This window comes from Mycetomoellerius zeteki, unplaced genomic scaffold (assembly GCF_001594055.1).
Source record: "Mycetomoellerius zeteki isolate Tzet28-1 unplaced genomic scaffold, Tzet1.0 scaffold62, whole genome shotgun sequence".
NCBI lineage: Eukaryota > Metazoa > Arthropoda > Insecta > Hymenoptera > Formicidae > Mycetomoellerius > Mycetomoellerius zeteki.
The window spans coordinates 216,210-229,000 of record NW_017257632.1 but is presented as its reverse complement, the minus strand read 5'-3'; the positions used below and the strand labels follow the sequence as shown (position 1 = coordinate 229,000).

Here is a 12,791-nt window from a genome sequence, read left to right as displayed (position 1 = left end):
TTTAAGATTTTGATAGATTACACGTATTAATATAATGTATTTACTTTCTGATATTTCTAGCATTGCTTTTGGAGGCAAGCAGATTACGACAATTATCCTTCAGGACCTACAGGGTTGAGAAACATTATGCAGTCAGCAGCGGAAAATGGTATTTTGAGTTCGAAGTTCTCACAGCTGGGCCTATGCGAGTCGGTTGGGCGAAAGCCGATTGTATGCCAGGAAGTATGCTAGGCAGTGATGAAAGTACTTGGGCATTTGATGGTTATAACGTAAGTGTCGATATAATTTCTCTTTCCATAATTTAACATTCAAAATTAGAACGACAATATTCAATGAAATTTGATGAAACAATTTTTCCAATTGTTAGAATGATAATTCGGCATCTTTCTAAAACACTAGATTTTTATTTCGAATTAAGTAATGAATAAATAAAATGACACGTAATAACAAATTAAATAAAAATATCTTTGCGTAAATTAAATTCAAATTTGCTTCATCTTTTATTAAAAAGCTATGTAATATTTTCTGTAATTTTAAATATATTGTAGCTACGAAAGGTGAGAACTTTACATAGACTTTAAATTTTCGTATTTAATTTATTTTTACAAAAATATTAATCAAGGAAGTTGCGTGCAATCATGGAAATTCTTGTATTGCAAGAATGCAAATATTAATATAAGCGTTATATGGCTCTTATTGCGATCTATGAAACATGAATAATCCATAAGAACATGAATGTCAGGTGACTAAAGTGCACGCTGGCACCCACGAGTCATTTGGTCACAAATATCAAGTGGGCGACATAGTTGGATGTTTCATTGACGTGGCAGACCGAACGATCAGTAAGAGTCTCATTTTCCAAATTAGCCGATTTTAGAGGCCCCACTATACGTATACACATCTTTTCTTTTCCTGAGTTTTCTCGTCACTACTATTGTCTTTGTCTCGCTCTATGTTTCTTTTCATGTTGACTTTGGTTTTATATCTTACATCCTTGTCCCAAGACAAATAAAATCGCTGGTGATATTTCATTCAGCGAAGTGTGGCTTGATCTTTATCGAGGGAGGAAAAACCGTGTAATTTCCTCGAGGTATCTTACTTAACTGTATACTATGCCGAAACTTTAATATTGCATAAGTATAAACGACATCGAGAACGATATTAATAGCGATAGAAGATAAATGTGTACAAGGTATTTAAAACCGCGGACAAAAATAGAGCGTTTGGATTACCGGTATGTCCTGATCTTCACGAGCGAAAGTAACCTTGAACTGGTGAACCATTCTGTTTTAAAGGAGGAAAAAGTATACTCGGGCACGGCCGAAACGTTCGGCAAACAATGGCAGGTCGGAGACGTTGTCGGTGTTTTCCTGGATCTAATTGACCGAACGATTAGTAAGACGGAATTTTTAAGCGAACGCTTTAGCTGCAATATTTCAAGCTATACACATACGATTTGATCTCTGGTGATAGATTACTGGATACAGACATTGCGATTTTTAACACGAACCGTTTTGCTCTGCATAGTTATTCGCGTTAGATAGTTCTTTAACATAATATTAAATCTCTATACAATATTAGATCTTTAATATAATATTAACCAAGTAGACATTATGCAAATTGTATAGAAAACAAAATATAACAGTGTAAAAAAATTAAATAAATAATCATACAAAATAAAAATAATATTTAATTTGCAGAATACAATATAATATAATTTTAGAATTATTTGATGTCCAAATAAACATTTAGGCAAAATTTTCGTGCCATGCACTTCGAGGAAGAGTCATTTCATTAACGCTTTCTCAATAAGAAAATTCCGTTGCGACGGTTGCTTAAACAACTGGAAAAACCATGCATTTTTCACACAAAATTATTTCATCTTGTTATTTTAACACACTTCTTTATGGGGTTAACCACAAAACCAGAAGCAATCCTGGTTTCTACCATCATTAATAATACCGCATTCTCTCAAGCGACGAAAATCATAATCTGCCCAATGTCTTCTCTGGTATCCAGTACTCTACTCAGTGTTTATACTGTCAGCGACAACAGTGCTTCTATAATTCATATCTACTAATCACTAACACTATGGTGACCCCAGATATTATATATATCGATCATATCACGTGCATTCTGAAACAGTAATCTCCGAATATACGATTGTTTTACGAACACAAAAACACACGATAAAAATTCTTCAAAAATGTCACAGCTTCTACATTTTTTAAAACTATTTATCTTTCTCTAAATATGATATTTTCTAAACTATTAATTACAAACTATTACCAAATACTGCACGTGAACGTGTATGGGTTAAACTATCGAATAAAAAATATTAAAGAAGATCTCTCATTGTCCTGTTTATGAACTGTTATACTTCTTATTTTTTATCTCTATATATATTTACATTTTGTTATTTTTTATTGTAAGATTTATTACTTAGTGTGTCTCTCTCGTGTATGATAATATTGCACATATTTGATTTTTAGTACATCACTTTCAAATAACGTCGCTTGCATGCGTATTTTGTCTGATTTTGTGTTAATAGGTCGTATGAGTAAAGATAAAGCGAATGATTTATTTTCGAATTTTGAAATATTTTAATATGTTTGTCTAAATACCTAAAACAATGGATGAAAGCAGATGCTTTTGTTCATACGGCCCTTAACACCTGCTTTGCTGTAATTTGTATTTACAAAGTGTTTCAACTAGCCGTTAAGAGAATTTATTAAAATTCCTAGTACGATTATTTTTTTACAAATCGTAAGAGCTTGCGTTTTATGTGCATAATATTTAATATTTACGAATTGTAATAATTATTTATCGCCTAATTAGATTTCTGTTCTTTCTTTTTCTAATAAGTCGAAACGAATGTTTGACAGTTCAAATTATTGAGTAAAAGATATATCATTTTGTACTCATTGTTGTTACTTTATTTTGTACAACTTTCTGAATTATATCGTTCATTTCGACTTTTCACAATGCTCAGTATATATCGTAATACAAATCTGCGAATTACGTAGGTTTTTCCTTAAATGGAGAACTGCTGATGGATGCACTCGGCGGTGAAACTTCTTTCGCCGATGTGCAAGGCGATTCTTTCGTGCCCGCGTTCACCCTTGGCGTTGGGCAAAAGGCAAGACTAACATTCGGCCAAGATGTAAACACCCTGAAATTTTTTACTACTTGTGGTTTGCAGGAGGGCTATGAACCGTTCTGTGTGTGAGTAACTTTGATTTTTCTATTAAAATGAAATATAGCAAGTGATAGAAAAAAATTAGTGTCGTTTATTAATTTTCTTAGGAACATGAATCGTCTAGTTACGTATTGGTACACGAAAGATCAGCCCATTTTTGAGAACACCGACGACATGGCCGATACGCGAATCGACGTGGCTAGGATACCAGCTGGTTCCGACACACCGCCGTGTCTGAAAATCTCTCACAACACGTTCGAAACCATGGAGAAGGCTAATTGGGAATTTTTACGATTATCATTGCCTGTGATTTGCCAATCTAATTTTATAACTGAGGGTGAGAAGTTGCGCAGGTGGCAGGAGATTAAAGCGCGACAGAACAGACTTTTAGCCGAGCAAATTGAGCAAGGGCAGCAGGCAGCACCGTCGGGTCATTTAGAACAGATTATGAAATCCGGCTTCAGTATGAGCGATATCAAAGGTAATTACGTAGAAACCATTAATTTCAAAATGTGATTTGTGATTTATATTCAAAATGAATATAACGTATAAAAAATGTTTAATTAAAATAAAAATAATTTGTGGCTTCATGAATAAATCAAATATAACTTTATATATCATATTTGACTTATATAATATTTGAGAAATCTTTTTAAATGTGTTCACCAGTTGTAATTTAAAAAAAAGTTTTAGATAAATTGATTAATGAAAAGACTGATTGATTTTTAGATAAAACTATTCAATCTAGTAATAATATCGCAATATCTGGTTATAATAATGATATACATATAACGATTATAATATTATGCAACAAATTTAATACAAATAATACTGAATAGGACTGCAAAGAAATTATTCGGAAGATGCGGCTGAGGCGGACGAGATGATGAAAGAATCGCCGCTTCCTATGCAAAGAGGTAAGCCTGCCAGACCGCCCAGGAAAGGTTCATTTTACGGATCACGTTTAGATAATGCGATCAGTGATGCTGAAATGAATGGATATGGCGAGATGAATGGTGACATAAAGGACGAGAAGAAGAAACGTGGCCGCTCACCTTTTCGGTAAGCATGAATTATATTAATAACTATATTATCTATAGTGAATGTTGTAAAACAAATTGACTTCGATACTTTGACTTTGTTAGCAAGCTTAGCAAAGAGATGGAGGATGCACCGTAAGTTTTTTTAAATATTTTTTTCCAACGCTATTATGAAAATAATATAGTCATTAATATTTTCAACTCAATGTTCGATATCTCAGTAATTAATTGGACAACTTTGATTTTATTTTATTTTGTTATTAAAATTTTATTTTTTTGTTTTTAATAAATTATTTAATTGATCTTTATCGTGTGCATAGGTTCTTCTCGCGTAAAACGAAATCACCGGAGACAAAGTCAAAAACGCCTGAGCCGCAAATACGTGCAGATATCTCAGATAAAAGTACGAAAATGCTCGGAAGCAAAAGTGCCAAAACTCCCCAAATTCGCGTCTCAACTGTGAGTGTATATATAAATAAAAGTATATTTTAATAAATAATATTTGAAGATATTTTCTATAATTTCACGAAAATCTGAAGAAATTTTTTTTATAAATTCCGCAGACTGTTTGCAACTTTTGAGAATATTAAAAATTTCGTAATATCTACAATTTCTCTTTATAGACGGACTTGAAAGTCGTCCCGCCACAAATCCCAGAACGTAACGTTCCCAAGGCGATGTCCGTTTTAACAGGAAGTGGCGTCGAAGCGATCGGCAATGAAATCTTCGACGCTGAGTGTATGAAGTTAATGAATGAGTATTTCTATGGCATTAGGATATTCCCCGGTCAAGATCCGACTCACGTTTACATTGGTTGGGTTACTTCACAATATCACCTGCACACGAAGGACTTTAATTTATCTCGCGTGAGGAAAGCTTCTGTTGCGATTATAGATGATTACGATCGTCTCGTAGAGCAGTACGTTTTAGTATACTTTTTATCGCAGAATTTTTGCTAGAACCATAATTATACCATAAAGATGCTCGTCTAAAAAAAACAATGTTACAACGTTGTAGAGTCGACAGACAAAGTTGCTATATGGTTCGAGCGGATGAACTGTATAACGAAGTCACTCAAGATGCATCGGGTAAGGGCGCATCTCAGGGTATGTTCGTTGGATGCTTTGTTGATACTGCCACAGGCTGGGTATCCTTCACTTGTGAAGGGAAAGAAACAAGTCACAAATTCAAGATGGAGCCAGACACGAAACTGTTCCCAGCGATCTTCGTTGAAGCCACCAGCAAAGAGATCCTACAGATCGAACTCGGCAGGACTTCGACAACGCTTCCACTATCGGCAGCTGTACTGCAGAATTCTGAACGACACGTTATACCGCAGTTTCCACCAAGATTAAAAGTACAATGTCTCAAACCGCACCAATGGGCCAGAGTGCCAAATCAGTCTCTTCAAGTACACGCCTTAAAGCTGTCTGACATCAGAGGCTGGTCGATGCTATGCGAGGACGCTATCTCAATGCTGGCTCTTCATATACCCGAGGAAGATAGATGTATCGATATTTTGGAGCTTATCGAGATGGATAAGTTGCTCAGGTAAGACAATGATAGAAATTTGCGACGAAAAATTAAAAAAATATTTTTCTCTTTACCTAAACTTTTCTCTCTTATATTAAAACAATGTATTTTTCTTGCACAGTTTCCATGCACACACATTGACACTGTATGCAGCTCTGTGCTATCAATCGAATTATCGTGCAGCGCACGCTCTGTGCCAACATGTTGATCAAAAACAATTGTTATACGCGATACGAGCCGAGTACATGTCCGGGCCCCTGCGACAAGGATTTTACGATTTACTTATCGCCCTACATCTCGAGTCACACGCGACGACGATGGAAGTGTGCAAAAACGAATACATAATACCGCTTGGTAAGAACTTGATTTTGAAATAGAAAATTACCCAGATAGCAATGTGTCTGTCTTGTTGCTGGCATGTTGCTTGCTAAGTATGTGTTGCTACCAGAATTACAGCAACTGAGTCCTCATTTGTTGGCAACTTGATGCCTTCAGGCTTTTACGATATGATTGAGTAGCAAGCACACATTGAGTAGCAAATTGCCAGTAATTTACGACAACTTTAAAATCATCAAAATTCGTACTATTGCCATCATGTTGCCATAATAATATGCAGCATCATATAATGCTGTCATATTGCCGACAACGCAAGATAACATTGATGTAGCTATCTTGCTGTTAAACTGCTGGCAACACATATACGCATTGTTGTCTGCGTGTTGCTACAATGTCGGTATATTCGAAATCATTGAAGACAAATCTACCGCAAGTTGCCAGCATCATAAGCAATCACAGATTTGTGCGATTTTGCTGAGACGCTTTGCTATCTGAGTACGTGCGTAAATCAAACATTAAAATTGAAAATTAAAATTTTTCAAAATATAGTTTTGAATATATATTCTTTGATTATATCTTGTATATTTAATTTCTATATTTTTAAGAATTTATTTTAGAAAATATAGAGAGAAATATAATTATAAATTAATATAAATATAAAAATATTCTTCTCAATCTGTCGCGTTAATTAAAAATTTAATAAAAAAACTTCTTATTTTGCCTATATTAAGATATTTTATGTAGTAATTATTTGTCTATTACGTAGGTCAAGAATTAAAGGATTTGTACGAAGACTACGAGATGAAACACAGTCTCAGGTATTTGGAGACCGAGTCTATTCGCCCACAAATGAAAATGACAGAGATCAGGTAAGTAAAACTTTTTCCCAAGTAGATGTGAGATCCTTTACTAATCAGTTGCCATCAAGGAATGTTCCTTCCAGTGACCAAGCGATTGAGAACATAAAGAACCTGTATAGCCCACATTTTCCACTCGACGTCGTGCGGGATTACGTGATGATGGCGCTCAACGAAGCCGTCGAAGTGAATCAGGTGCACAACCGAGATCCAATCGGAGGCAGCAACGAGAATCTCTTTCTGTATGTAAGATAATAAGTGCTGCTGCTGCTGCTGCTGCCGCTGCTCAACTAATTCTTCATCAATACTACCGGGGCAACGATAATCGTCGTATTCATTTTCGAATATTTAAGCGAAAAACAAAATATGCGAGCTTGTTTCTATTTCTTCTTTGAATAGGAATTTTCAATTTCTTGCTTCTCGCTTACAACATTTCATCACCTGATAGTCATATACGATATATGTTCTGATGCAATTTTGAAAATTACAGACCACTTTTGAAGCTGGTAGATAGATTGCTCTTAGTCGGCATGCTAAGAAACGAGGATATATTCAAGTTACTCATTATGATAAATCCCGAAACCTGGGACCCGTCTTTCGATAAAGGTAAGTTAATTGAAAGAAAAGTAGAATAAATAGAAAAGTTAATAAATAGAAAACAATTCAAAGAAAGAACTCAATACAAAGTTATCAAAACATCATAGAAGGAAAAGACGAGCACAAGAAAGGCTTACTGCATATGAAAATGGCTGAGGGAGCGAAATTACAAATGTGCTATCTACTTCATCATTTAAATGACATCCAATTGCGCCATCGCGTCGAGTCCATTATTGCTTTCGCTTACGATTTCGTCGGAGAATTGCAGGCCGATCAATTGCGACGTTATATCGAGATCAAACAATCAGATTTGCCATCGGCTGTCGCTGCCAAAAAGACCAGAGAATTCAGGTGTCCTCCTCGCGAACAAATGAATGCTATTCTAAGCTTCAAGAATTTAGATTTAGAAGAAGATCCAGACAGTTGTCCCTGTGGCGAGTGCAGCTAATGCCGCAAACGAACCAGCTGAAGAAATTCAGAAACCTGGAGCTATGAAACGCCTCTTTAATTTTATCAACGCTGTTAAAGAACTCGAGGAGGAATCTAAACCTGAAGTCGAGCCCGAGAAAAAGACTCCGGAAGGTAAGATAATAGAAATTTAGAAAATTTTTTATTTCGAGATAAAGAGCTGGTTCTTACTGGGTTTTTTGTTCAAAATTTCTAGTTTTTCGGTAATTTTTCTGCATGTAGTCATAATGAATATATTTTACGTAATATATTTATAAACAATAATATTTGTCTTACCTTTTTATAGAGGTATTTCGCAAGGTGCTAATATCAACTATCGTGAGTTGGGCTGAAGAATCGCAAATCGAGACACCGAAACTCGTACGAGAGATGTTCAGCTTATTAGTCAGGCAATACGATACCGTCGGTGAGTTGATCAGAGCTTTGGAGAAAACTTACATCGTTAACAACAAGACGAAGGATGATGTCGCATTAATGTGGGTCGGTTTGAGCCAAATTCGTGCCTTGCTACCAGTACAAATGTCTCAGGAGGAGGAAGCGCTAGTTCGAGAGCGACTGTGGAAGCTGGTGAACAATCACACATTTTTTCAACATCCCGATCTCATTAGAGTGCTGAGAATTCATGAAAACGTGATGGCCATTATGATGAATACCCTAGGAAGACGCGCTCAGGCGCAGTCTGACGCTCAAACTCAGGCTCAAGCAGCGGAAGGTGAACCAGCATCAAAGGAGAAGGACACCTCTCACGAGATGGTCGTGGCTTGCTGCAGATTCCTGTGCTATTTCTGTCGTACATCCAGACAGAATCAGAAAGCCATGTTCGACCACTTTGACTTCCTGCTGGAGAACAGCAATATTCTGTTGGCAAGACCGTCATTGCGAGGATCAACGCCATTAGACGTAGCATATTCGTCACTGATGGAAAACACAGAATTAGCTTTGGCTCTAAGAGAACATTATCTAGAGAAAATCGCTATCTATTTATCGCGATGTGGCCTGCAGTCCAATTCGGAATTAGTGGAGAAGGGCTACCCTGATTTAGGTTGGGATCCTGTTGAGGGTGAACGCTATCTCGATTTCTTGAGATTTTGCGTGTGGGTCAATGGTAAGTTTTACCGTATTTTTTAATTTAATTTATTCAACTTTCTACTGTAAAAGCGATTAATATTAAATACTGCGATCTTAATCACAGGTGAAAGCGTGGAGGAAAATGCAAACTTGGTAATCCGTTTGCTAATCAGAAGACCAGAATGCTTGGGTCCGGCTCTTCGAGGCGAAGGTGAAGGTTTATTGAGAGCCATTATAGAAGCTAACAAGATGTCTGAACGTATTGCTGATAGACGAAAAGTAAGCTATCTCACTATTTCATTTATAGTTAAAGCTAAAGACTATAAGCGAACTATTTTGTAAGTAAGAAACTATTTTTTCTTTTGATTGTTATTTTTAAAAAAGATCTATGTGTGTATTATCAATTCTGTGTGAATTAGCCCCTAAAAATACCAAACAAATATATCTATGTATTCTGTATATAGATATAATATTCCTTTAATTTCTTCATATTTCAATAATTTTTACTTAGCCCTTCTTTCTTTTTAATTCTTAGAATTCGTGTGATTTTATTTATATTTATTGTATTTTGATATGCTACCGAAATTTCCTTGGAATTAATATGAACTTAATTTCTCATAATCCACATGATTTTCTTTATTTCAAAAACAAATCATAAGTTCGCTAAATATAAGGCATAAAATATGACTGTGCGACAATATTAAAATGAATTCTCCGTAAGCATGTACCCGACCTTCCATTAATTTGGTGTCAACTTAGTACCTCGCACAGGTGCACGACGAGGCCGAGGGCACGGCTATGATGATGCAATTCGAACATCCACTACCGGAATCAGACGACGATGAAGACTACATTGACACTGGTGCGGCAATATTAAATTTCTATTGCACCCTCATCGATCTGTTAGGCCGCTGTGCTCCGGATTCTTCCGTGATAGAACAAGGTAAGAAAATGAATTAAGCCAAAGAGTTAACGTTCATCGTCTTTAATACAAAATTCACAAAAATAGTTACATTTTAAATTTATTTTTCGACTTTATGTATAATTTTTATGGCCGCTATTTAAAATAACTGCAATAACTCAATATAAAATGTGAAAAAGTATAAGCAATTAATACTAAATAATTTTTAATAATATATAATTTTTTTCAAACTTAATCATTTACAGAAATAATATGTCAAACAACCTTATAGGATTTTTTTATAGAAATCTATAAAAAAAATAAGATTATGATTTTAGAGAAATTATTAAGAAAATATTAAGAAATTATTAAATTCTCGAATCATTTTTTTTTTCAAACTTCATACCATCATTATTGCATTGTTCGCATATATTTCCCATATAAAATTGCTCGAAAACTTCACTACGATAAGCGAATGATAACGAATTATCTAATAAGAATCGTTTATTTCTTTCTTAATGACCAACAGAGGCCTTCATAAAATCCGTTGGTAATATACGAAACGAAATTTTGCTTTAATAAAACATTAGTATCACAAACAATGCCTGTTTGTTTAAAGTCCTGCAATTATTTCAGGGAAGAACGAATCTCTCCGAGCCCGGGCGATCTTAAGATCGTTAGTACCCTTGGACGATCTTCAGGGTGTGCTATCTTTGCGGTTCACATTGCTCAATCCCGCCGCCGGCGAGGAACGACCGAAAAGCGATACACCATCTGGTTTAATACCAGGGCACAAGCAAAGCATTGTGCTGTTTCTCGAACGTGTTTATGGTATCGAAACGCAAGAGTTATTCTACAAATTATTAGAGGAAGCTTTCTTGCCGGATCTTCGCGCCGCCACCATGCTCGACAGAGTACGAATCACACTGATGTCTATGTACCTCGTGTAAAATCATTTAAATTTTATTATCGCAAATTTATTTTTTTTTATTAATTTAACAAAGGTAATAATTTTTTAAAAATTGCAAATTAGAACATTTTTATATTATCTGATTTAATTTTTTTTTCGCAGAACGACGGCTACGAATCCGAAATGTCACTCGCTATGAATCGTTACATAGGAAACAGCATTTTGCCACTGTTAATTAAGCATTCCAAATTTTACAACGAGGCGGACAATTACGCGAGTTTACTCGACGCTACATTGCACACGGTGTACCGACTCAGTAAGAACCGGATGCTGACGAAGGGTCAACGCGAAGCTGTCTCGGACTTCCTTGTCGCGTTGACTAGGTAAGCGAAAAACTTTTCAAATTATCGAATTCTTTTGCTCTAAGAGAAAAAATGTTCATTTGTTTGGTAAATTTCAACGCTATTATTTAAAACAACTGAGATTAAAAATAATCGCTTTTTATCTTAGTTGATATAATCTTCACAAATTCGCGAATTACGTTCTAAGAATTAACTCGAATTTCTCTTTGCAGTCAAATGCAGCCGAGCATGTTGTTGAAGTTATTACGAAAGCTGACTGTCGATGTGTCTAAATTATCAGAGTATACTACAGTAGCTCTCAGAGTACGTCAATTGTTACTACTTCCACAATTAATTTTTTTTATTTAATATAGATAACTATTGAAAATTAACAGCCATAAAATTTTGTTAAACAAAACCTCTATTATCAACTTTATTATTGCATAATTTAATTTTTATGTTATTAGTTGTTAACGCTGCATTACGATCGTTGCGCGAAATATTACGGTTCCACCGGCTCCACCGGTCAAGGCGCTTACGGTGCGTCGAGCGATGAAGAGAAACGTCTCACGATGGTCCTCTTTAGCAATATATTCGATTCCCTGTCTAAAATGGATTACGATCCAGAATTATTCGGAAAAGCGCTGCCTTGCCTGACAGCCATCGGTTGTGCTCTGCCGCCAGATTATTCTTTATCGAAAAATTACGACGACGAATGGTACGGCAGCAAATCGGCCTCGACTCAATCACCCGACGGTCCTTACAATCCGCAGCCAATCAACACTTCCAGGTTAATTATTAACTCTTATTATTAAATTCTTATTATTAAAAAATTATTATAGCAATCAAACAAAATTTTAATAATTTGAAAATTTTTAATAGTTTGATAATTGTAAGATATGGAAGATCTGTGATTTTGAATATTTTGATGTTCCATTATCTTCTTTACAATCTTTTTTTAGCGTGGTGCTCAATAACGATCTTAATCAAATAGTGCAAAAATTCTCTGAGCATTATCACGATGCTTGGGCTAGTCGTAAGTTAGAGAACGGTTGGACTTACGGCGATCAATGGTCGGACATGAATAAAACTCATCCGAGATTGAAACCATATAATATGTTGAGTGATTACGAACGAGAGCGATACAAGGAACCCGTCAGAGAGAGCTTGAAAGCTCTCCTAGCAATTGGTTGGAGTGTGGAGCACGCGGAGGTCGATGTACCATCGACCAATCGCAGTTCGATGAGAAGATCTTCTAAGAGTCAAGTAAGAAATTATTCGCAAAAATTTATTATTATAGCTATAAAAGAAAGATATATACATATTTTCAAATATGTTAGGGGGACTCAGCTAATCCGTTTAACTACAATCCTCATCCGGTGGACATGACTAATCTGACGCTAAGCAGAGAAATGCAGAACATGGCTGAACGTTTGGCAGATAACGCTCATGATATTTGGGCAAAGAAGAAGAAGGAAGAACTTACTACCTGCGGTTAGCATAAATTGTGATCTAATAATCTCAATTTTTTATCTCTTGTC

At 35.5% G+C, this 12,791-nt stretch overlaps 1 protein-coding gene across 1 annotated transcript in view; it reads left to right on the top strand.

Moving 5' to 3' along the window:
• Positions 1-12,791, top strand: part of RyR (Ryanodine receptor) — a 43,833-nt gene that overhangs the window by 18,775 nt on the left and 12,267 nt on the right. Inside the window, 24 exon segments of the mRNA XM_018457107.1 lie at positions 61-269; positions 743-842; positions 3,027-3,225; positions 3,307-3,680; positions 4,039-4,261; positions 4,345-4,374; positions 4,560-4,698; positions 4,863-5,158; positions 5,257-5,790; positions 5,894-6,126; positions 6,875-6,977; positions 7,052-7,207; positions 7,456-7,571; positions 7,670-8,001; positions 8,003-8,144; positions 8,317-9,135; positions 9,223-9,377; positions 9,870-10,041; positions 10,636-10,913; positions 11,072-11,292; positions 11,484-11,574; positions 11,718-12,040; positions 12,213-12,516; positions 12,591-12,744. Of these exon segments, the coding sequence (XP_018312609.1) occupies positions 61-269; positions 743-842; positions 3,027-3,225; positions 3,307-3,680; positions 4,039-4,261; positions 4,345-4,374; positions 4,560-4,698; positions 4,863-5,158; positions 5,257-5,790; positions 5,894-6,126; positions 6,875-6,977; positions 7,052-7,207; positions 7,456-7,571; positions 7,670-8,001; positions 8,003-8,144; positions 8,317-9,135; positions 9,223-9,377; positions 9,870-10,041; positions 10,636-10,913; positions 11,072-11,292; positions 11,484-11,574; positions 11,718-12,040; positions 12,213-12,516; positions 12,591-12,744 (5,703 nt within the window).